Genomic DNA, 25,590 nt, shown 5'->3' with positions numbered 1-25,590 from the left:
AGTGACGTCACACCACTTTCACATTGGGGCGTGCTCGTTAAAGTTTGCATTGTCCTAACGGGCATACCCTTTCTTTCTTGCAGCTTCTCAGCCACAGGCTGTGCACAGCCACTTGGAAAAGCCTTCTGGTGCTGCAATCCTCTGCAATAATTGTGGAAATCCATGCAAAGGAGAGGTGCTAAGAGTACAAAAGAAGTATTTCCATATTAAATGTTTTGTTTGCAAAGGTAGGAATTTACTTTTCATATTGTCTGCTATGTATGGGCATGGAAACTTAAAGAGGTGTAAAAATCATTGAGATAGGCAGAGAAATGCACATGCAGTTCTCTTCTGGTATGCTGTAATCCTAGAATAACTTTGCTTGTCTAAAAAGGCACTTTCAGATATTAAGCAAAATGCAGTGCTTTTTCTGTGATGGGAGACATCAATATGCAATACCAGCACCTCTTTTTGTTGTTGTCCGTGGCAGCCATTTTGTGCTGGCACCCATGGCACTTTTATCAAGATTAGAGAACTGGCACTTCATTTTGTTTTATTTACAACGATGGCAACAAACTGCACACTGGACAAATGCATACACCAGAGCAAACTAAACAGAAGATAAAAAGAAGTGGAGCAGATTGAGAAGATCTGTGATGAAGGTCTACCACTTTTGTAAAAAAATCTAATTAACATCTCAAGCTTTGAAGAGTAGGAAAGTGGTCCTCTAAGATAAATGTTTAACCTTTTCCTTACTTGTGCTTCCCCCTGTCTAAACTCCCTGCCCCTGCAGAGTGGTACTTCTGCCTGATTGACTGCTGGGTCACAACTTAATGGTTCCAGCTATGGAATCTTTTCAGTCAAGGTCTTGATTCACTCACAGCCCCAGCTTGGCCTTGATACATGGTCCAGCTTATTTGTTGTAGCAAACAGCCATTTTCCTGTGCGGTTCCACGGCTGGTGTCTCTCCCAGACGGAGGTTTTCAGCTCGCCACGTAGGGCCTCCTCTCATCATTGGCACCATTCCCTCACAACCCTTTGATCCAGTAGCCAGCAGCAGTAGGCCCTGGTCATAGCACCACATCTTCCAGGTTGGAATGATATTACTACTGGCCCCTGCGCCCAACTTGGTAAGAGTGAGAGTTGGCCTTCCATATACAGAAGGACAAATCGCAGTTGGCACATGGTAATAACAGCAGGGTTGGGCAACTTAGAACACTCCAGATATTGCTGGAGTTTCAACTCCTGTCTGCTCCGGCCAGCTTGGCCAATGGCCAGGATTGATGGGAGTTGTAGTCCAACAGTATGTGGAGGGTCACAGGCTTCTGTCTTAACTTCTAATAAGTTAGTCTCCATGGAATTTGTATGCCGGCTCAATTTGTATTTTGGTGTGGAATGGGAAAGATGCTAATTTTAAGTAGTTTGTTTTAAAAAATGTCTATGGTACGTAGTAATGTTTTAAAATCCATATTGTTGGTCTGTTAGGTGTAATGTTCTGTTGAGACTGTGGCAGCTGAGGAGAGGGGAAGAATTTAATTCATGCCAACAGTTGCCATAAAGATACGCCCCCATTTAAGAGTGGTGCCCATATTTCTTGCCAGTGGTGAACACCCCTACTTCTGTTGCCCACAACCAGCACAAAAGTCTCCCTTATTGGTGCTGCCGTACCAAAACTCCAAGTGGGGGGGAAAAGCCATTCTCCTCTCCTCCACTGAAACGGGGGGGGGGGGGCAGCTTCTCTCCTGTAAGATGGGGCAAGGATGGCCAGACACTGTCATGCACTTGCATGCTATTCTCTTTCATCCTCCTCCATGTGACGTGGGTGCCAAGTCACATGGATTTGCACCGTTCTCTCACTCCTGCTGCCTGCAAAACAAAGGCACCATTGGAGAGACCACTAGTGAATAATCTCGCTTCATTTCCAGGAAATGGGCATCTTCACGTAAACGGAAGATGAAGGTGAATGAGGGCTGGCAGGAATTTATCCACTCAGTTCTTGTTGTTATTCTCTCTCCCCACCCTGGCATTCCTAAGCTCCACACGGCCCAATTGGGGGTAGAACCCCCCCCAACCAAAGTTGGAGTGCAGTAACAAGCTTTGGAAGCAGCAATATTTTCCTTGTTGGTTGGGTTGTTTGGGGTTTGCTTGTCTAGTTCAGGTAGCTGCAAAACTTGAGCAGTTCAGAGCTGCTGGTGATCTGCTGAGTGAAGGTGAACATTATTTTCTCTCTCCCACCTGTTCATGAATTAGGAAAGAGGGATGGTGTGAACTTTCTGCAGCATTGCTGTATGAGAAATCAGGCTTTGAGCATTAAGCCATATTTCATTTTATTTCATTCAAGATATTTAGCATGGAATCACCATACACCATTCCCTCATGTTTCATGGAGACAGACATTGTAATCCTTCTGCATTTTCCCAGTGCTGCTTCTTTCTTCCCACAGAAAGCCCAACGTTTGGGGTTTTTTCTTTTCTTTTCGAAGGACTGAAGAATAGAGTCACTCCACAGGTTAGGAGTTAGGAGTAGATCATTAGGTCTACCCTTCCACCTTTTGTTTTGATAATGGGCAGGTGAACCTATCGCAGATCTCCCCACATTTGCAGCAAGCAAAATTTTATAACATTTTATATGAGTTTAGATGATCATAGTCATGAGAAGTACTAAATGGGGGAAAACACTAATGTAAACAATTATTTGCCCAGATCATGATTTTGAAATCATTCCTTTCTACAGAGCACATACAGAGTGCTTTCATCACTGCCAAGTAATTGCAAGAGATGGTAGCTCTGCATTCCCCCCCTTCTTCTCTAACACTGCAATCCTATGCATGTTTATTCAGAAGAACATCCTATTGTGTGCAATCAGACTCACATTTTCCATAGGTCAGCAGCTGTTCTTGAGTATTTTGTGGTAGTATTGGACTTCACTGCTGCTATGCTAAAGCTACCAAAACCAGGTGCAGTTTGTGCATCAGCGGGTGACTTCAAAATTTTGCAGACTTTTTTGCTTTGTTTTTCTCAGCTTCAAATTAATTGATGTGTTCCTTCTCATACAATACACATTGATTATTTCAGGAGCTAGCAGGGCACTAAAGTTTTCATATTCCTTATGCTTCTAGACAACTATTAGTCAACTAATGGCAAACAGGAGAATGTTGATGTGCACCCTGATGGCAATCTGCAATCAATTCTTATTATTGACTTTTTATAGTAGGTTATTATAATAAATAGTAATTGAGAGGAAGAAGTAAATGGTGATTAACAGAGATTGCAGGGCAGGCACTTTGGTGTATCAGGGATTTGGTTTGGCCTTTCGCTCACAACAATCATAGCTTTGAATGGTACATCATGCTCACTGTTGTACACACTGAATCCAGGCTGACCAGGCTTTCTCTTAGAGCAAAATAGATACTCTGTCATCTCTTCAATGACAGGGATATGATAGAGTGAATTTCCTAGATTTTACTCATCTCTTCATGTGCCTGAATGAATTTGCCTTGCCTGAATCCCCCAAATGAATATTTTCCCACTAGTTTTGATATTCTTTATTGCTGGCATATGCCAGGGTGTTTGTTTTTTTTCAAGGACACCTCCAACTCCCTAAAACAGTCACTGGGTGGCTATGGAAAGAATGAAAAAGGAAGCAATCTCGAAGGCCTCTGTAACTGGATAGTTAGAGCCACTGTGGTTGCTAGCTCATTGCTTCTGGGAGAATGGAAGCAGTATCTCACACTGGGCGACCCCAAATGTCAGCCTTGGGCCTCAGTGTACACATGGCAAAGGAGACCTGTGATCTTCTTCAATGCAGCAGTGTTTGCCTGCTAATCTGATAATAGAGATGTTTAGCCCTTTTCTCTTGTGCTGTTTCCCCAGTCTAAATTGCTGCGTCCTCTGCTGAAGGTCCCATTAGTCTTGCCTGGTTTGGGGAAATGTTGGGTACAGTATTCCCCCACAATGAGAATGCTTATATGTAAAAAGCACACGTACTACTTGTGTGAACACTGTAATGGAGCTGTCAAAAATGCAAGCAAGATCCCCCTCTTGCAGGGAAAGGAGCTGTGATCTTGTGTGAGCTCACAGCTCTCAGGCTATACTTCTCACATGAGTAGACCACATGCATGTGCAGACAAGTTGGCTGACAGCGTTATTATCAGAATCAACTGAGAAAATTCTAAGACTGGAAACAAACTATTCCATAGTTAACGGAAAGAAAGAAGAAGGAATATGCTAAGCCATGTGTGAGGTAATAACAGGAGTTAGTATATACCAGATCAACTCCGCTTGCTAGTCTATAAATAAATTTGCTAAAAGCTACTGTGTGTAATCTGAGAGAGCCTGCATAAGAACATAGCGTAAAGTAAGGGTGTTTCAGATTACACAAGGAGGAGGTGCCATTTGCAGGACACCAGCCAGAGGATGAGTTATTCAGTGATCTATAATATGCTTTTTGTTTAAAACCAGTCTCAGAGTGAGCTACTGTATAAAAGTATATAATGCATTCAAAAAAATCTTTAAAAAACCCAAACCACAGCAGCAGTAAATCGGATTATATCACAGTGCTGTGGGAGCAATAAAACAACTCCTCCACTCAACTTATCAAATGGCTCAGTAAATAAATAGGCATTTAAACCCATCAGGGTTGGCGCCAGCTAAATCTGTGATGGGAGGGCATTCCACAATCGGAGTGCCACCACAGCAAACACCCCCTCATGAGATGAAGCAAAGATGAAACATTTTCCTGGCAGTTTACCTGCCTGAAAAGGCATAGAAGGAAAAGTCCTTTTAAAAAATTTCAGCAACATGCCATGTGCTAAAACCCATAGCAGGGATTCAGTTCTTTATCATCTGTTTGAGTATATTGAGTCTTCAGTATATCCAAAACGGATAACCAGTATATGCCCTGTCATAGTTTATATTTCATTTATCACTATGTGCCAGAGTTTCTTTATTTTGGGACAAGTCCAGAAAATACGTTTTATATCAGCATTATTCATTCTACAATGAGTTACGCTGTATCTGTAAAAGGTATAAAGACCTTTAGGCATCTCGTAAGGAAAAAAAAGCCATGTACAGCTTAAAATAACTCAATAAGTGATGCTCTGCCTTCTTAGGGATGGAGTTTCTTTTGTCATATATTGTGTCCTGTTTTGCCCACAGCATGCGGATGTGACTTGGCTCAAGGAGGATTTTTTGTAAGACAAGGAGACTATATCTGTACTTTGGACTATCAGCGCCTCTATGGGACACGGTGCTTCAGCTGTGATCAGTTTATTGAGGGAGAAGTGGTTTCAGCACTGGGGAAAACCTATCATCCAAATTGTTTTGTGTGTGTAGCTTGCAGGTGAGTTTATTTCTCTGAAGCTTTAACGTCTACCTTTATTTTTAAAAAATGAGATGGTGAGAATTGACCTAGTTCAATTCCAGGAATGCTTCTGTTCACCAGATTTCCTCTTCTGACAGCTATTGGACTTTTTGCTCCAGGAACTGTTCCAGGTGCCCTTGGCCCCACTAAGAATCTGCCATTCTCCCGTGGATCCTAGGATCTCTGGAGGCTTCCTTGACACTGCAGGCCTTGCCATGTGTGCTTAGGGGCCTTTATTATTATTATTATTATTATTATTATTATTATTATTCACCAAGACCATATAACACCGGTCCTGAAAGTCCTACATTGGCTCCCAGTACATTTCTGAGCACAATTCAAAGTGTTGGTGCTGACCTTGAAAGCCCTAAATGGCCTCAAAGGCCCAGTAGACCTGAAGGAGCGTCTCCACCCCCATCGTTCAGCCAGAACACTGAGAGCCTTCGTTCAGCCAGCGCCGAGGGCCTTCTGGCGGTTCCCTCCCTGCGAGAAGCCAAGTTACAGGGAACCAGGCAGAGGGCCTTCTCGGTAGTGGCACCCGCCCTGTAGAACACCCTCCCAACAGATGTCAAAGAGAAAAACAACTACCAGACTTTTAGAAGACATCTGAAGGCAACCCTGTTTAGGGAGGTTTTTAATGTTAGATGTTTTATTATGTTTTTAATATTCTGTTGGGAAGAAGAAGAAGAAGAAGAAGAAGAAGCAAGCAGCAGCAGCTAGTGTGGCTTCCCTGCCCAGGAGGCATCTCCATATGTCCATTAAGGTCTCTGGAGATATTGCAGGTGTCATGGGCAGTGATGGAGATACAGTGGTACTTTGGTTTGCAACCGCTTTGGATTACAACCACGTCAAACCTGGAAGTGCGTGTCCCTTTTTTTGGATTACAACCCATGGGGGGGGGGGAAGGCCCCATTGGCGAAAGTGCGCCTTGGGTTACAACCTGTTTTGGTTTACAACCGGACCTCTGGAACAGATTATTGTTGTAAACAGGGTACCACTGTACGTCGAGTGACAGCCTCAGACGACGCAGGAAGTTTCTGCTCATGCCTGCCTCCATACTGTATCTTCAGGGATCATGACACTCACTCATGCACTTGTGAAATGTGCATAGGTTTTCACCAGTTTTTATGTATTTGCTGTATTTATAGCCAACCTTTTCTTCAAGTAGCTTAAGGTGGAATAAATAGGTCTCACCTTCTCCTTTAATCCCCACAACAGCCCTGTGAGGTAAATTAAGCTGAGAGGCAGTGAGCAGCCCAAGGCCACTCAGTGAGCTTCATAGCCAGGTGGGGATTTAAAGCCTCCTCTCCCAGATTTAAATCCAGGTTTAGTCTTGACACTAACCACAACACCACACTATTTTAAATGGCTTTATTGGGGTACCAAAGATACTTTGTCTGTTGGCCGTGAGCCTCCTTAAAGAAACATAATTTATCTTTCTGTGCTTCATTGCTCTCAACGCTCACAATACAATGCTTTCTTGAGGGGAAATCTTGTATGAGCAATCTCTATTCGAAGTTTTCACATTGAGATAATCTGAGACACAAGAGACTATCTAGCAAATTTGTAAACCTGTTGGTTATACAGTAATGAGCAAAACCATCAGTTTGTATCAAATGGGACTATGATGTTGGAAACATGATTTGTCTGCTTGGTTCATTCAAAGTTGGCTTTGTCATTGGAATCCAAGATGGCTGCCATGAATTAATGTTTTGGTTAATACTGCATCCCCACTGGTTTTAGTCAGATATTGGAATCAGAGTTTCTGTGTGCATTATTTGATTGCCTGCATTACTTTTCTGACATGGTTAGGCTCCCTCTAACTAAAAACCACATTTTTTCTGCCTGTGGCAATGAGATTTCTATAGGATCCTTTCACCATTCTTGATCAACCTGCTGTTATACTGAGAGGGATAAAACTTGGTTTTTGAGTTCTATGAAGCTGCTGGTCACTTCTAGAAAGTGAATATTGTAGAAAACACAATGGATACTTAAGTATGTCTGTGGAAGAACAATTAGATGATGGACTGAGCCATGAAAAGAGCAGAGAGAGCCACACTTCCCCTTAAGTCTGTACGTCTTTGCCACATTTTTAGTTTGGTTTGGAGCTGGGTGTTCCCACTTGTGATCTTTGCCTCATATTTTACTTGGTGAAAGACCCCTTAAACCCTGTGTTTTCCCATTCATTCTTCCTATAATCAGTAGTCAACTTTTCGTATTGTCTCCAGCTCCACCCACCTGTGGAAAAGAGTCAGAGAATTGGAAGACCAGATAATCAGAAAAGCACATGATTGGAAAAAACCAGAGAATCCGAAAACAATCATTTTGACGTATAGAAAATGAGTCAGTACTTCCCCCAACACAGTTCCCAGGAAAACACATCAGGATCTATTTTAGGACCAGTTCAGATGAGGAACAAATTTTCATTTTGGTTTTCCACAGTTAGGTGTCTGTTCCAGTTCAGCAATAGGCAGCACTTTTCCTGGGGAAAGTGGTGGGACCCCAAGGGCGGGGGAAGGGAACCCTCTCAGACCCCTGATGCATAATAGTAGAAATCATGTGACAAATGCAGATGTGGATGGGCCCTTAGATGAGGGAGAAGGAACAAACAGAATCCTTCCGTTGCAGGATGGAGAGTGAGGTAGGAGCATCTGTGGAGCGAGTGTTTGCTAGGGTGGAGATGCATTGGCAACAGAGGCTGAACTGCAATGTGGCTCTTGTATATTTTGCTGGGATGTGGCTCATGCAGCCAGTTCAACCCAGTATGCCTTGGTTTGTATGTTCTGTTATCAGTCCATTTCTTGTTTCAGAAAAAAGCTCTGCGAAAGGATGATGTGTATTTTGAGAAGAATATTTTTTAAGCTGCTATGGTACCTCAGTTCTTTCCCAGAGGGAAGTAAGCATTCTTCTTCAATGACGCCTCTTAAATGCTGAGTTTCAAGTCACTGGTCAGATTTGCCAGCTGGAAATGAATGATAAAAGAGCTGAAACTAAGTAAAGGAGTCCCTTTTATAAAAATAGAAATGCAGTTGAAACATTGCAAGGTTCTTCATTTTCTAATGCATTTGATTTCTTTTTCTGCAGGCAACCTTTTCCTCCTGGGGACCGCGTAACTTTCAATGGCAAAGACTGTATCTGTCAGAAATGCTCTCTGCCACCTGCTGGAAGCAACAGCAATTTTCCAGTCCTCCGAAGTAAGAGCAGATTAAAAAAATTATATGAATGAGCTTTTGAAAAATGGTTTTCACCCAAATTTCGCTAATATTCATTTCTTCAGTCTCCAGTTTCATGTTAAATAGTTCCATGAATGTGCTCTGAATATTTTAATATTAACTGACTATTCATCAAATATTTGATTTCTCTATTTCATATCCAGTGCTTTGATTTCAGTAGTTAATATTTGGTAGCTAGTATTTGATAATATGGGACGCAGGTGGCGCTGTGGGTTAAGGCCTCAGCGCCTAGGACTTGCCGATCGAAAGGTCGGCGGTTCGAATCCCTGCGGCGGGGTGCGCTCCCGCTGCTCGGTCCCAGCGCCTGCCAACCTAGCAGTTCGAAAGCACCTCCGGGTGCAAGTAGATAAATAGGAACCGCTTACCAGCGGGAAGGTAAACGGCGTTTCCGTGTGCGGCTCTGGCTTGCCAGAGCAGCGATGTCACGCTGGCCACGTGACCCGGAAGTGTCTCCGGACAGCGCTGGCCCCTGGCCTCTTAAGTGAGATGGGCGCACAACCCCAGAGTCTGTCAAGACTGGCCCGTATGGGCAGGGGTACCTTTACCTTTACCTTTTATTTGATAATATGTTGCAGCTGGAATATTTAGCTTTTGACAGGATTTAACCATTGACATGCAATGATATCTGATAGCTTTTGATGCCATGCAACACTGTTTTGCAATCTATATGGTTTCATGCATGACATGACAAGATCAAAGCAATCAAGAGATGTCTCAAATCTTAACGGATAAAGTTAATAAATCTTCTGTGGCAAAATGTGAATTTCTGTTAAAGTTTGAATATTTGTGAATATTGATGTCAGCATTATTTGTATAAACAAAAAAAATCAATGGTAAAATGAAACTGGGAGTCTTAGAACTTTCATCTTTTATCTAAACTATTCATTTATTTATTACTTTTCTTCCCCTACTTTTCCTCCAAATAGCTTAGGGGGGCAAATGTGGTTCTCCCCTCGCCCCCCCTCTCTTTCTCCCTCAACACAGCAACCTTTAGCTGAGAGATAATGGCAGGGCCCATGTCAAGTTCTGCCACTAAGGAGTGATTTGAGTCTTAAGCCCAACAATCTGCTACACACACACCCTCAGTTGTGTGTGTTTTATATTTCAAAAAAGGCACAACACATCGTATCAAGAATGGCCTTGGATCTGTATTAACACATTAACAAGACTGGCTGCATCAGCATTATAGTATAAGTTTTTGAAATATAGGGGTACCTGGCTTCATCATAGATTTTATTGTATTTATCTGTCTTTCTGGGATATATGCTGGAGATGTTAGCGCATATTTGGTTCTGCCCTGTCATGCAGGATTTTGAAGAGAGCACTTTAGTTTAATTCATGAATGATGGGCATTTTATACCTTTTGAACCTACAAAGGTAACATTACTTTAAATATGATGTTGAAATAGCAGCTGTTTTTTGACAGCTGCAAAAACTTTTCATTGTGGCCCCTACGCCCCAGCTGCAGCATCACTATTCTCTGATTAGTTTGGAATAAATGTAGAAGGTAGACAAAATAGGCTTTTTTCTTTAAAAAATCTCTTTATGGATACATATGGATAAATTTGTTGAAAAATTAACTTGTTTTTAATGTGTTTTGGAAATTTCAGGATGTTGCAGTTCTTTGCATAGCTTTTATTTAATCCGGTGTTTTATTATTTGTATTGAAAATTCATTTTAAAATGCCAAACATAAATTAGATAATGCAAACCATATTTGCTCAAGGCAGGCAAGCTGCTGACGCAAGTAAGAAGTGGGCGGCAAAGCAAGTGAAGCCTCTCTTGGTTTTAGCTGGGCTGAGCACACGTGAGTGAATGTGTTAGAAATAAATCTGCAAAAGACACAGCACAAATCCCTGTCTCCCAAATCCAGGCTGTTAAATAGAAGCATTAGAAAGATGGAAAGAATCAGTGAAGTCACGTCTTCATTTCTCTCTGGCAAAGAAATGCCCAAATAGTAAAACTAGACAAAATGCTTGCATCCTACGAGCAAAATACAACTATCAATTTGAATGGGGGCAGAATTTAGAGATATAACGTGCTTGTATATTTTTCCTTAAATTTCCGAAATACCCTAGTATTTATCATTGTTCTAAAACCTGGCCATGGCTGTGTATCCTGAGTACATGCCCAAAACCCAGGGGATGCATTTGTTTTTCTACAGCCTCTTAAATGACTCATAAAATATATTGCTTACATTTCAAAGTCATTTGTGCCTTCTTCTTTTTTTACAGATTGTGGGAATTGTGGCTCTGAAATAAAAAATGGACAGTCTTTGGTTGCTTTGGACAAACACTGGCACTTGTCCTGTTTTAAGTGCAAGATATGTGGCAAACTTCTGAATGCTGAATATATCAGCAAGTATGTTGGATAGAGTGGATCCACCTTCTCTTAAGACACTTTTCAGTGCTATATTGTCAAAATGTGTTTTGTTGGCATGTTGTGATGTGTGACTCTGTGGAATGTCAAACGCTTTTCACTAGGCAGGCCTAGTGAACAAAGGACACACTAAGTTTCATGGAACACTTGCCTGATTTCCTCTGTCATTTCTTAACATGCCTTGGACTTCCCATAATTTTGTGACTATTTGAATGTTTTTACCCTATTCCAGAGACTTGCGTGGCTTTCACAGTGTACACATCCTACCTGCTGGCTTGCCTACTCACAACTGAATGGGGAAGCTAGCTCCAGAATCTCTCAATGCCATGTTAACTCCCCACCCACCCTACCTACAGCTGCTGCTGCTAAATGCCAGGTCAGTTATTAATAAAACAGCTTTAATCCAGGACATGGTCCTGGATGAAGAGGTTGACCTAGTTTGTATCATCAAGACCTGACAGAACGAGGCATCCAATCCTGCCTTAGTACACCTTTTTCTAGCTAAGTGATCAGCACCAACCTGACAATTGCAGAATTGGAAGGGACCTTGTCAGGCATGTACCAACCCCTTAGTCAATGCAGGACGTACAATGCAGGACGTAACTACAGGTTACCTGACCGGTGGCTGACCAGCCTCTGCTTAAGCACCTCCAACAGAGGAGAGCCCACCATCTCCCAAGCAGTTTCTTCCCCACAATTTCCACTCATTAGGTCTAGTCCTGCCATCAGGAACAACAGAACAGACCTACCCTATTTTCTGAATGACAGCCCTTCAGCTATCTGAAGACAGCTCTCATCTTTCTCCTTAATATCTCCTTCTCCAGGCTAAACACATCCAACTCTAATCATTCATCATAGACCCCTCATCTTCTTGGTTACTCTCCCCTAGACATCTTCCAGTTGATCAGTGCCCTTTTACAAATGTGGCATTTAGAATGGGAGGGTAAAATGGCAGCAATACATAGAATTGCTACCACCTTTGCCATGTATTCCATCCAGCAGCTGGAAAATGAATTCAGACTTGGGATTCCGGTGGAGTCTCACTTGCCCTAGATCAGGCATAGGCAAACTCTGCCCTCTAGATGTTTGGGGACTACAACTCCCATCATCCCTGACCACTGGTCCTGTTAGCTAGGGGTGATGGGAGTTGTAGTCCCAAAACATCTGGAGGACCAAGTTTGCCTATACCTGCCCTAGATCATGTATTTCTTGCATGTAGGGCATTTATGTATTGACTTGAGTAGGGCTCAGCTTTTAGCCCTGTTGCTGACACAGCAGCTTTTTCCTTATTTGTCACTTTCATTACCTGGTGAAGTTGTGATCATCGGTCTTTGTAACTGCGTGAGAAACACATTAAGATGGTCTGGCCCAGGAGGCAGGAGATAAAATGACTACAGCTTTCTTCAAAAAGACTAGGATGCTATAAGGAGCAGTGTCACAAACTAGTGGTTGCATTGCTTACAGTTGTATTCAACTAAGTCTTACTCACCCTTAAGGAACCTAAGTTAGGGCTCATCTACACTTCTAGAAATCTAGCAATGGGTCTGAAAGATTTTAGTTTTGTCCCATTGCTTCCCCCAGGAAACCTGCTGGAGCTTTGTCATGATTCAGTTGTAAACAACAGGTTTTCCCAGGGGAAGCGACAGGACAGAAGAAGAAGAAGAAGAAGAAGAAGAAGAAGAAGGAAGGAATGAATAAATAAATAAATAAATAAATAAATAAATAAATGGGCAAAGGAAATGTGGGTGATATCTTATACTCCTGTCCATTAACTTGAATGGGTCTAATCTGTGAATAATTAGCATTGGATACCACCCAAAGTATTGAGCCAGTGCAGTGCATTAATGCATTTGAAGTATACGGTAAAAGGTTACTTTACAACCCTCACAGCTGAACAGTTAATCGCCAGTAGATTAATTGATTCATTATGCATAATAATGTGCCGCAGAAAAGTTGGGCAGTTTATTTCATGGCATGGTGTTATTAAATCAACCTGGGACACATAACTTTGCTTCTTATCAACTGAGCCACACCTAGGGAACTGCTAGGAATCCCTATATATACAATTATAAAATGTTCCAACTAAATCATCAGTTTGGACATTTGTAGTTGAAATGATCCATGAATATCGTCTTTCTTCTAGAGATGGTGTTCCATATTGTGAAATGGACTATCATGCTAAATTTGGAATAAGATGTGACAATTGTGAAAAGTACATCACAGGAAGAGTTCTGGAGGTAAGGCAACTCTCTGCCCTTAATGTCTGTGTCCTAAGAAGAAACTCCCTGAGAACTAACCTTTGATTCATGAGTTACAACAGGCTTCATCAACCTCGGCCCTCCAGATGTTATTGGCCTACAACTCCCATGATCCCTAGCTAGCAGGACCAGTGGTCAGGGATGATGGGAATTGTAGTCTCAAAACATCTGGAGGGCTGAGGTTGAGGAAGCTTGAGTTACAAGAACTGAAACACTGATATTTTGTCAGGCTTTGACACTCGCTTTCCGGAAAGTCGTATTTCCTTACCCCTCAAGCATCAACTTGCTCAAATGCCTACTTTAAAATGACTTGCCTGAGAGAGCCAGTGTGGTGTAGTGGTTAAGAGCGGTGAACTTGTAATCTGGGGAACCGGGTTCGCGTCTCCGCTCCTCCACATGCAGCTGCTGGGTGACCTTGGGCTAGTTACACTTCTCTGAAGTCTCTCAGCCCCACTGTTTGTTGTGGGGGGGGAAGGGAAAGGAGAATGTCAGCCGCTTTGAGACTCCTTCGGGTAGTGATAAAGCGGGATAGCAAATCCAAACTCTTCTTCTAAAAAAATAAAATTAAAATAAAATTAAAATAAATGACTTGCATGCTTCACTGGGGATTACACATGACATACTCTTTCAGTTTCATAGGTTGAAGTGGAGGTGACTACTTTAACTAGCACCCCCTCCTTTATCCTCGTCTGAACTACAGAGTGATCTGGATGTAGTAATTGCAAACACCTTCATCTTTATTCTCTTTTGTCTCCCAACAGGCTGGAGAAAAACACTATCACCCAACTTGTGCACTGTGTATCAAGTGCAACCAGATGTTTGCAGAAGGAGAAGAGATGTATCTTCAAGGTAAAGGAAAAGCAGATTGGAATCACTGGCACTGCTGAGCTTTATTCATAGAGAAACAGCTAGCATTGTTGTAACTGGTTTTGTTTTTATTGTGGATTTGCTATGATAGGCAGAGCACTGTGGTCTTGGTTTAGAGGAGATGTAAATTTCCAAGATGCAGCATTTTTAAAGAAATGTTTGCAGTTGAAAATATGGTTGCTTATCTGTAGCTTTGTGATGTCTGTACACCCGTTTATGTATTGAGCTATGGGTAGTGTAAAATGATAGCTACGTTGTCTACACTTGGAATTGCTTAAAGAATTCAACTAGAGTAGGAGGAGTCACCACTAATTCTGCATCTAATTTAGTATGCTGGTTAATCTGATCTTGATTTTAGCCATTTTTAAAGCATTGTGTCTTGAACATATCACATATGTTTTTTACCATACCTCCTCTAAACTAAAGCACTTCACATATAAAGCATGGCTTTGCACAATCTTTTTCTCTCAATCTGGACTCATCTAGACATGCATTTATCCCGTGGTGTCTAGACACAGTCCAAGAGGATTTTCTTTTGACCCACTGCTTTCCCTGAAAAAAAAACCTTGTTTACTGCTGAATCGGAACAAACATCAATCAGGTTTTCTGTGGGTTGACATTTGTTGCAATTCAGCGGGTTTTCATTGGGAAAGCAAGGGAACAAAACCTCCTGGACTTGTGACTTTAAACCATGGGACAAATGGAAAAAACCATGGAACAAACAGAAATGTGAATGAGCCCTTTCTCTCTCTCTCTCACCAGTAAATAGAGCATTTCGGGGGAAACTGTTAGAAATATCAAGAATTAACTAGAGTGCTGACTCTTTATTTTCAGGGGCTTCCATCTGGCATCCCGCCTGCAGACAGGCAGCCAAAGCTGAAGAAAAAGCCAAGGTAAAACCCTTCCCAGTTCAAATGTGCTCCATTGATTGTCATAAAGAACCAGGCTATTAGAATTCTTTAGCCTCTGCAATTCTGTATGTCAGAAATCAACCTGTGAATTTTAGGGGGAAATGCAGGGGGGTGCAGTTGAGGGGTTTTTTCTGTTAAGTTTTCCATTAGAAAGAGATCACTTATTAAATATTTCAGAATGGTGAGGGAAATAATTTTTGAAATGTTTTAGAAATAAAATACTTGTATATCTGGAGCAGCGTCTCCACCTCCGTCGCCTGGACACTGAGGTCTAGCTCTGAGGGCCTTCCCGGTGGTGGCACCCACACTGTGGAATGCCCTCCCATTAGATGTCAAGGAAATGAGTAAATAGACATCATTTAGAAGACACCTGAAGGCAGCCCTGTATCATGAAGTTTTCAATGTTGAATGTTTTATTATGCTTCTATACAGTCATACTGTAGCACCCTGCTTGTGGTTAACGCTTAGCTGGAATGAAATATTCAACGCAGCAATAGAGAAATTAAAATAATAATTTATTTGTCAGACAAATAAATATGAGGCACAGTGGTATATGGTTACCAAGCTCTGGCCTGGCCTCTTGCCATTCTGGCCAGCACTTATATTTCTTTAATCCAGCCCCCTTGCTCCTCCTGTGGCTGCCTCTGTCCAATCAGCCTGGTTGAAATTCCTATTGGTTGTTTGCTAGAACCAATCACAAAAGATACACCCATTTCCTTCTGTCCTTTTATGGGAAACAAAAAGCTATATATTCTTCTATCTATAAATGACAAATAAGTAGTAATATATCTTACATGTGTCTCAACAAGGAACCTTAATTACCAGCTCACCTCGCCCTATTGCCCTCCAAAACAGATGGTTAATCTTAAATTTTTATCTTAAACAGATGTCAAGGATCATCATTGAAAGATCTCCTTCCTTTGGAGGTCTCTAAACAAAAGCTTGACAACAATATGTGTGCTCTAAATGATGTTTCCTGCTTAGCAAGGGGGGCTGGGCTGGTGGCTGATGGCCCCTGTGATCTCTTCCAACTATATGAAATAAGAATCTAGCATAAGGATTTAACATTTCTTAGCTTCTAATTCCTTTGCATAATTACATTTAAGCCAATATATTTAATACATAACATAAATAACCTTTTAAAAGGAAAAGAAATCTTAAAAGGATCTCAGTTTAAGAAAGAAACAACTTTAGAAAAAGACTTCCCAAAATACTCTCTTCCTTTCTGCCAGCTAGATGCTTTTCCATTGCTCTTGACCTTTGAACCTTAGGAAAATATGGCTCAAGTTTAATGGGAGGCACATGGTTTTATTTTACTATTTACCCACTCTTAATTATGTTTATCTCTTTTTTTATCTTCTGTAATATGTAGGGTCAGTGTAACCTTGGCTGTCAGCCTGTAATTCCCTTTTTACGACTTTGAGAATTGTTTTCTGCTATAAATCAGGGGGGGCCCCTTGTCTAGGAGGAAAAACATTGCCAAGGTTCTTAGGCAGCTGCTCTTCTGCCTGGCATGAAACATTTGAAGATCTTTAAGCTCATTTTAAAATACAGGCCCTGATCAAGCCTTAATAAAAATGCAGGCTATGATTAGATGCCTCAATACCTCGGGTTGAAGTAGCTTTGGGTTGAGCATTTTCAGGTTGCGCTCTGCAAGTAATGCATTACTTCCGGGTTTCATCGCTCGCGCATGCGCAGACACTTAAAATGAAGTCATGCACATGCACGGAAGCCGCGAATCGCGACACGCGCAGACGCAGGTTGCGTTCGCTTCAGGATGTGAACAAGGCTCCAGAACGGATCCCGTTTGCATCCAGAGGTACCACTGTATTTGTTGAAAGCCGCTGAGAGTGACTAGGGCAACCCAGTTAGATGGGTGGGATACTATTGTTATTATTATGATAACCACTTACACTATCAAAAAAACCTTACAATTCTGAAGCAATTGAGTATTTACCTAATATGTTCAGGATAAAGCAAGAGGCCAGGTCTAACTCCTGTCAGGCTGCCAGTATTAAATGGCTCTGTTAAGAGTTCCCTCAACAAGTAAGAGTGAAAGCATTCCTGCATGGACAGTAGGTTACCTCACTTCCAGGCAGACAGAACTGAACACAATATTGGAAAAAAATCGGTAGTTTTCATTTTCCAAAGCTAAGATCACATCTTTTCAGTAATGGATAAATATCCTAAATCAGCAAATGATTTCCCAAATTATCACACCCCCACATGAAGAAAAGGAGGAGGAGGAAACATCTGCACAATTAACCTGCTAGCATGGAAAGGAGGAGTTTGCAAAATGGCCCAGTAACATGTATTACAGCAGTGCTGAACTAAGGAATTATGATAAGCAATAGCACATGAATAACAAACCAGTAAAAGGGTTCTCCATCTAAATGGAAGGGTGGGTGTGTAGTGGGAGCAGGTGGTGCTGTGGTCTAAACCACTGAGCCCCTTGGGGTTGCCAATTGGAAGGCCAGCGGTTCAAATCCCTGCGATGGGGTTGCTCTGTCCCAGCTCCTGCCAACCTAGCAGTTTGAAAGCACGTCAGAGTGCAAGTAGATAAATAGGTACTGTTGCAGCGGGAAGGTAAATGGTGTTTCCATGTACTCTGGCTTCCATCATGGTGTTCCGTTGCACCAGAAGTGGTTTAGTCATGCTGGCCACATGACCCGGAAAGCTGTCTGTGGACCAACGCCGACTCCCTCGGCCTGAAAGCGAGATGAGCGCCACACCCCATAGTTGCCTTTGACTGGACTTAACTGTCCAGGGGTCATTTACACCCTTACCTATATGTATATACACAATTGCTTTAAACCAGGGGTGGGAGAGCTGTGGCCCTCTAGATGTTGCTGGACTCAACTGCCCCCATTCATTGGCACGGCCAGTGCTGACTGGGGATAATGGGGGTTTGGGCCCACAACAATTGGGGGACCATATATTTCCCACAACAAAATTTCAGTTTAGCATTACATTGCAGTTTTATTGAAACTCAGAACTGGGATGAAATGCTAAACTCAAATTCTAGGCTTGTGCAGATAAATAATTTTCAGCAGGGCAGGGGTTTTCAAACTGTTACTTTTTGAATTGAAGTACAAAACATTTTATTTTATGTTTTCCTTTAATAATTACTCAACAATACTCATCTTACATGTTTTCAGTTCCAGGAAACTAGAACATCATCTGAGAGTATAATTTCAGTACCTGCTTCAAATACTTCAGGTTCCCCAAGTCGAGTGATTTATGTAAGTACATTCATTACAGGGGGAAATTACTAAGAAAATAATTGATAGCAATGAAGAGCAGACAGGAGGGAATTAGTTTTGAAAGCAAATACAGTGGTACCTCGCAAGACGAAATTAATTCGTTCTGCGAGTTTTTTTGTCTTGCGATTTTTTTCGTCTTGCGAAGCACGGATTTTGGAAAAGCTTCAAAGATCACCAAAGTCTTCAAAAACCTCAAAAAAGGCACCCCCTGAATGCACGGTTTCAAGAAAAAGGAAACAAACTTGCAAGACGTTTTTGTCTTGCGAAGCAAGCCCATAGGGAAATTCGTCTTGCGAAGCAACTCAAAAAACGAAAAACTCTTTCGTCTTACGAGGCATTCGTCTTGCAAGGTACCACTGTATTAAGAAACAATAATATGCAGATATTATTACTGTGTCTGTCTACAGAAATACAATCAAGCAGGTCTCTGACCATCATAGTTTCTGTTTTTGACTGTCATAATTGCTTGTTATTCCCATCTAGACAACATCAGTTTCTAGGCAATGACTCAGTCTCTCAATAGTTATCCCGGATCAGTAGAAAAGGAAAAACACAAAGTGGGTGCTATCGGTATACTGGTGACACCACACTATGCCTCTCTATGCTGTTCCTCAGTGGCTTTATAGAAACATTTCAAAGACAGAGACCAACAATTCAAGCGTAACTCTTTAGTTGTACCATAGCAACTGAAGAGAAAATTGATGAAATTGTCCACTTTGGAGTATCTCATAAATTTCCTTACGTTCTCAGTATCAAACGTGTTGTGATACTTGTTTTCTAAGCTGCCTCTTCACAGCTGTTTTTCCCTCTATTTCTTAGGCAAAACTTGGAGTTGAAATCCTTGATTACAGAGATTTGGCTGCTCTTCCTAAGGATAAAGCTATCTATAACATAGACCGTCCAGATATGATCTCCTATTCTCCATATATCAGCTATTTGACAGATGACAGACATAGTTACGGGGAGGTAATGTGTGAGCCATTTTTGTGTGAAAGATTGTATACATGCATGTCATAGTTAAGAAGTATCCCTTGCTAAATTCCACTTCAAAATCTGTTACCAAGCCAAAATAAATTCATGTTTTTGTTACACACGTGATATGATATTGGTGGCTGTATATAGGCAGCTCTTTTTGCTTTGTAGATTCTCTTCTGTCTTTCAGCATCTTTCATCTTCATGTCATCCATGTATATGTTGGAAAACTAGCCCCCTCGGGAGAGGCTGGCAACTCTCCCAGGCTCCCGGGGCTTGTTTACCGGTGATCTCCTTGGCTGGCATCCCCGCATCTCCCAGCGAGGAAGATGCACACCCCCTCCCTCCTTGCATACCAGCAAGAGAAAAGAGATAGTCAGAAAGTCTATTTACATCTCGTTTATTTCTGACTGTTCAGCTGTACAGAAAACATGTCCGATCAGTTCAGACTTCTCCGAGCAAGTGACACAGACTTCCTTTAATACGCAACAGGAAGGTCTCATATTACACACAGAACAAAGCCTTGTAAATTCTGTGAACTTCCGGGAACATTCTTTCCCACAGTTAGACCCATCATGTGATGTCAACACCGAGCTGCCAGTTTGCAGCTGCGTTGTATTCATATCCTGACAGTATATTTGTCCCCCACATATAATAACCTCAAACAGTTGTCAGTATGTAAAATAACACTTTTATAAAATACAAAGTTTGTCTTAAAACACTCTTCATTTCATTCCATCATGCCTCATTCATTAGGAAAACAGAGTGGGTTGTTTTATAATCGTCACAAATTCCCAACACAAAGCCGCAGCAGACCTAGGTTGTATGTTTATTCTGAGATACACACATCCCACATTTCCTCTAAGGAGCTTATGGTGACATGTGAGGTTGCACACCCGCATCTCCCATCTAGGAATTTCACCAGCTCTTTATTACATAAGCAACATTGATTTGTGGGGTGGTGCCTTTGTTTAAAATTGAAAGGACTTAAAAGATCAATGCAATGCAACGTAATTAATGTTTGGTGCTTCTGTGGGAGATGGGTGAGATTGCTGAACATTGCTTCTTGTATAAATAAGGGAGAACAATAAAATATGGGAGGAGGGACATAGAAAGGGCTTCACAAAGTCAGCTGTTAAGTAAGAAAAACACACACAAAATGAGGGGATCATGAGAAAGCATAGAAAACCTCTTGGATGCATCCCACAGGCTGTGTGTAGCCATCCCTGTTTATATCAGTGCAGTTACAATGTTTTGTGAATTTATTTAATCTACAGCATTTTTTTCATCTAGGTACCAGGGTAGTAGAGATTGTGTGACAAAGTCTAGGTGGTTTGTTTTTTTTTAGCGTCGCTTTTGTGTCTTTGGAACTGAATAAGAAACATAATTGGGAAACCTGAAGTTTGGACCGCATGAGTGCAAAATGTGGTTGATTGTAAGCTTCTTGAGTGTTCATGTTTTTTCTGCCCTGATGAGTTCCCTCTCTCATCCTTAGGGTGACCAAGATGACCGTTCTTTCAAGCAGTACAGGATATCCAGCCCTAGTTCTACTGGCTCACTTGGCTACGGCCGCAACACCCCAACCTCTCACTCTCCTCAGAATTACAGCCGACCAGGTAACTGACGAGCAGCTTTCCTTTACAGACTCCCATGGCTTTCCTGCTCACCTTTGACCTGTGGAAGAGGAGACAGTCTTCCTTTTTAGATGTACCTTGCACAGAAGTAACTGCAATTTCAGGATCACTCTAAAATTTATTACAAGGTGTTTATATTTTGTCAAATACTGCCATCCTGAGAGCATTAAGCTCACACACTTCAAAATCCATGGGATGTAACCTTCATGCAGCCGTTGAAGAATGGCATCATTGGGCCACAGTAACAAGGCCTGCACACTCACGTGAGCAATGAGGGATTTATGGAAGTCTTCTAGAAGACTTCTAGAATATTAAGCAGCCCCCCTCCTTTGGTAGCGGCTCTCCCCAAAGAACATGTTCACTCCGCATCCTCCTCCTACACAAAGTCAGTCCTCACTGGATTAAATGATTCAGGGTTCCACTACGAGAACCTCCAGGTGCACTATTATCCTTTCAGGGAAGTGGGAGAAGCTTAATGTTTTCAGTAGGATGTATTTGTCATCCAGAAGACAAGAAAAATCCACCTCTAGCAATAATAATAATGTCACTTGAAAGGACCAGGTAAAATATGTTGGGTAAGCACCACCAAGACCCTCCGACAATATACCCAGTCCGGAAAAGATAATTTTTGAACTCTGATCTCCAGAAATGAACCTAATACAGTGGTACCTCGGGTTACATACGCTTCAGGTTACAAACTCCGCTAACCCACAAATAGTGCTTCAGGTTAAGAACTTTGCTTCAGGATGAGAACAGAAATTGTGCTCCGGCGGTGCAGCAGCAGCGGAAGGCCCCATTAGCTAAAGTGGTGCTTCAGGTTAAGAACAGTTTCAGGTTAAGTATGCACCTCCGGAAGGAATTAAGTACTTAACCTGAGGTACCACTGTACTCCAAATACAGTTGTGCCATTGCTATAGGAAAGAGAATGGTATTTTCCCTTCTGAGGCTTGGAAGCAAACTCCTGTTGAGACAAATTAAAGGTGCTTCCACACATGGATGATTTAGCAGCCCTCCCAGTAGTCGCTCTTCTGCTTCTATCTGGAAGTGAAATAACAACTGTGGTTCCAGACTGTAGGCAGGTGGGCAGTCCCCGTTTCCCCAGCCCTAAATAAAAAATTATGTGTTACAAGCAACACAAATTGTGTCCTGTATAGATAGCTTTCAAAGTTACATACCTGGGTGTGGATGCTGAGTTGCCCATCTGGGAAATGGGTGATGCCTTGGCAGAGGAGTCAAAGACTGTCCAGACCCACTCCTCCCAAACGTAGGCAGAACAACGGCTTAGCAGGGTAGGGGTGATTTTCCTCACACAGCTCCTGCTGTAACACAGTCTGAACTGTGGTACACTCTCGGTTCATTGAAATGAGTTCACTACTTCCAAGTCTTAGAACAGAGTTTCCTGCTTCTCAAGAGATGTTGCGCTTCTGGCTTCACTGCTATTCCTCCTCAACTCATCCCAATCCATCCTAGTGCAAACAAACTTTTGCATTATTAGTATGACAGTTTTCCTAAATTGAAAAGGTGTCATTGCTGTGAGTGTTTTGTAGCTTTCAGTAAGCAAATGAAGGAGTTTATTTTCATTTAACTTTCTGTTGCCCCCTAGCTGGTACTCAGACTCTTGGTACCAGTAGCTGCATCTCCCTGCCCCAACACACAAGCCTTACATCTACATTCAGACATCATTACATCCCTTTCTTCAAAGGTAAGGCCCAGGAATGCCATTTGTGATGTGGTTACTGTAGACATCTCCAAGTGTGTTTTGCTGTTGTGTTTGCATGTCTCTCTAATAGATAATTTTCTCTCTCTAACTTTTGTTGCTATTTCTTGCTATAAATCTTTTCTTCTGTGGGTACTGAATGATTACTGAGGGCAAAATTATTTAACTTCACAATATTACAGACATTTACAAACTTGTTTATTTTTATTTTTTTGTCACATCAAATGTACAAAGCCCATGGAAATATGAATGGCTAAATCAAATATCTACCCAAAATTATTTTTCCCTACCTTCCTTTTGGACAGGTATCCAGTCTCCCTTCTTTCTAATTTCCAGTTCATTAGTTTATAACCTTAGGCCTTGTATCATTTGGGTTTGATCTCCCGAGATGTGTACTGTGTATAAAATTGGGAACATCTTGCAATATTTCACAAAAGCTTTGATTGATTCTGTGTGTATGTGAGTGTGTTTGTGTGTGTTTGTGTAGAGAGAGGGCAAGCAGGAAATATGTGCTGAGGAAATCTTTAGAATCATTTTCTCCTGTGTATTACCTAAATAGTTAAAACATTGGAGGTGTTTAATAAAACATTATTTCTTCCACAAAATTGCTAATTTTATTGATAATATAAAATACAATGGAAAGCTTAAAAAGGCAACAATAAGTGAAATGGCATAAGAAACAGGAAAGAAAATAGCTGTTTTTAGGGGAAAAAGCTTAACTCTTATCAATGTATGAAATTTGTACCGTATTCCACTAATCGGTAGATAAAAGCAGCCTAACATGCTTGTCATATTCTGATACGCTGAATTTTTAAATCTTGAGTGAAGACGAGTTTCTTTGTTGTGCATTAGAGCAGTACTATTATCTTGTGAGATGAACCTAACCCTTCAGCTAAAAGTTGGTGAAGTTTCATTTTAAGGAATGTATTCCGTGGCCTTCTTGGCAACCTACCACAAATATTTGAGCCTCTTTCTTCTAGAAGCACACTCTTGTCAGTTTGGCACATTTTTCAGCGTAGACGACTTCATGAGACTCGAGGCTTTGTGCTGTTCTGCACGTCTGCACACAATGAATTTGTGGACGTTAACCTCTTACTGTCTTCGGGAAGTAGCAGTCCAAGTGGCAGACTCTAATTTCAAAGTAGTAATCCAAGTAAAACGAATAGGTTTGTTCAACTCAAGGATGAGGAGCCTCATGCAGGGCTGGATGTGGTCTCCAGGCCTCATCTGGAGTGGCTTGAGTGATGCCACGAAGCTGGCTTCCCAGCTGCTGCTTTCCGGAGCATGTGGGTCAGGGTGGTGGCAACACCCCACATGCCCAATGCCCTCGTCTGCTGTTGCCTGACTGGAATGTGTCCTTGAACTGTGATGATGATGCCTCTTGCTTGCCTGGATGGAGAGATGTGTGTGTTGTGGAGAGATGTGGAAACCTCTGACTTTGCATGGCTGGAATGTAGCCTACTGTACAAAGGTAAGAGTAACATACACTACCCTTCTCCCTTTGCCTCCGGCCCCACACTGGTTTGAAGGCCTTGCAGCATTGCCCGCAAAGGGGTACAGTTCTTAGGCCCAGGAGGGTTCCCAGTTCAACTGTTAAGTAACGGGGAGGGGAGAGGGCAATTTTCCTGGGAACAAAATCACAAATACCCTCCAGCACTCAAAAGTTGCTGTATAGCAGGGGTCAGCAACCTAAGGCCCATGGGCTGGAAGCGGCCTGCGGAGGTTGTTTGCTAAACCGGCACAGTGTGGCAGAGACTCGCTTCTGCAGTGCTGAAAATCGCGTCTACGCAGACGCCAAAAATTGCGGGCAAGCGCGCAATCCAGCCCACGGAGGGATCTCTGTGAGACCAATCTGGCCCAGGCAAGATAAACCTTGCTGACCCCTGCTGTATAGGAATGGACTAAAGCAGATGCAGGAAGATTTCAGGCAGGCACGTCCTACTCTAATTTTTAATTAAAGGCTTAGGGTCCCACAAATACCATCAGTCACAATTACCTGCTGCACTCTAGAAGCCCTAAGTTGTAGGTGACCGACAAGTACAAGATCAGATCCATCTCTGAGATGCTGCAGATCAGAGATCCTAAAATCTTCCCTCGAAATGATCCAAGACAGCTTCACAAAGACCTAGTCAAATAGTGCTGCTTTCCTCTAGTTTGCAACTAATTACTGACCGAGATATGGTGGCAAAGAGAAATACAGAAGTTTCTTGTTCATGGGCGCAGAATCAGCACTACCATTACACCCAGATAGCAAAAGGAATAAAGACGCCTGGTTTTGTGCTGTTGAAAGTATTTCTGGACTGCCCATCAGTATAATTCCCCAGGGCAGTTTCTGAAAACAGTTGTAGGTTTAAATGTGGTGCATTTCTGACACTCCAGCACCCAAAGGAAAGCTCCCCCCCCCTTTAGTTTTTAGCAAATCCCTCTTGTGAGCTTGAGTGAGGACCAGGAATACAAAAATAGGGTCACCCTTCCCTCTCATTTGTCTGTGGGGGTACTCTTGTGGAAAGTCTGGCCTTTTCCTTTTTGCTCATTACATTAAGCTGAAGAGGGGGTGGGAATCTAATCTGAATGTAGTATAATTGATGTGATGAATATTCATACTTCATCTCATATACACAAATAGGAAACAAGGGGGAGTCAATGCTGCGGTTTATGCATGCCAGGGATTTGAGAAGATGTTTGTGTTCATGCACACACATGTGGTCATGCTTCAGTATCTCATTGTAGCATCACACCAAGAAACCGAATCAGGAGAAACAATGCAGACAGGATGCAAAGGTGAAGCTGTGCAGCTAAGGCCTGGCCCAAATTTGAGATCTGTGGGTCGCAGTAAATGGATGCCATTACATGCCACAGGAAAAGTGGGGCAATATCTGACTTTCAAATGACACAAGTCACCAGAGGATGAAGGTGCAATATTTTCCTACCCAGAGCCACATCCTTCCCATTCATCACCATGGTAGGTCTTTGAAAGTGAGGCCATGCACATAGGGAACAAAGTGACCAGATTGGGA

General features: G+C 42.1%; 1 protein-coding gene across 7 annotated transcripts in view; it reads left to right on the top strand.

Annotated features, from left to right (window-relative positions):
• Positions 1–25,590, top strand: part of ABLIM2 (actin binding LIM protein family member 2) — a 56,730-nt gene that overhangs the window by 5,955 nt on the left and 25,185 nt on the right. For 4 of the 7 annotated variants that reach the window (XR_013842681.1, XR_013842685.1, XR_013842686.1 and 1 more), the window contains exons 2-12: positions 84–227; positions 5,136–5,319; positions 8,425–8,534; positions 10,807–10,933; positions 13,095–13,188; positions 13,971–14,058; positions 14,911–14,969; positions 18,146–18,229; positions 19,070–19,216; positions 20,718–20,838; positions 22,460–22,558. Coding sequence is in view for 1 of the 7 variants with exons in the window: in XM_079991603.1 (XP_079847729.1) it covers positions 84–227; positions 5,136–5,319; positions 8,425–8,534; positions 10,807–10,933; positions 13,095–13,188; positions 13,971–14,058; positions 14,911–14,969; positions 18,146–18,229; positions 19,070–19,216; positions 20,718–20,838; positions 22,460–22,558 (1,257 nt within the window). In the remaining 6 variants the exon portion in view is untranslated. The remainder of the gene's footprint in view (positions 1–83; positions 228–5,135; positions 5,320–8,424; positions 8,535–10,806; positions 10,934–13,094; positions 13,189–13,970; positions 14,059–14,910; positions 14,970–18,145; positions 18,230–19,069; positions 19,217–20,717; positions 20,839–22,459; positions 22,559–25,590) is intronic. The other 3 variants (XR_013842682.1, XR_013842683.1, XR_013842684.1) reach the window with 1 other exon arrangement.

This window comes from Podarcis cretensis (genome assembly GCF_951804945.1).
Source record: "Podarcis cretensis genome assembly, chromosome: 9".
Taxonomy (NCBI): domain Eukaryota; kingdom Metazoa; phylum Chordata; class Lepidosauria; order Squamata; family Lacertidae; genus Podarcis; species Podarcis cretensis.
This window is presented reverse-complemented; position numbering and strand designations above follow the sequence as displayed.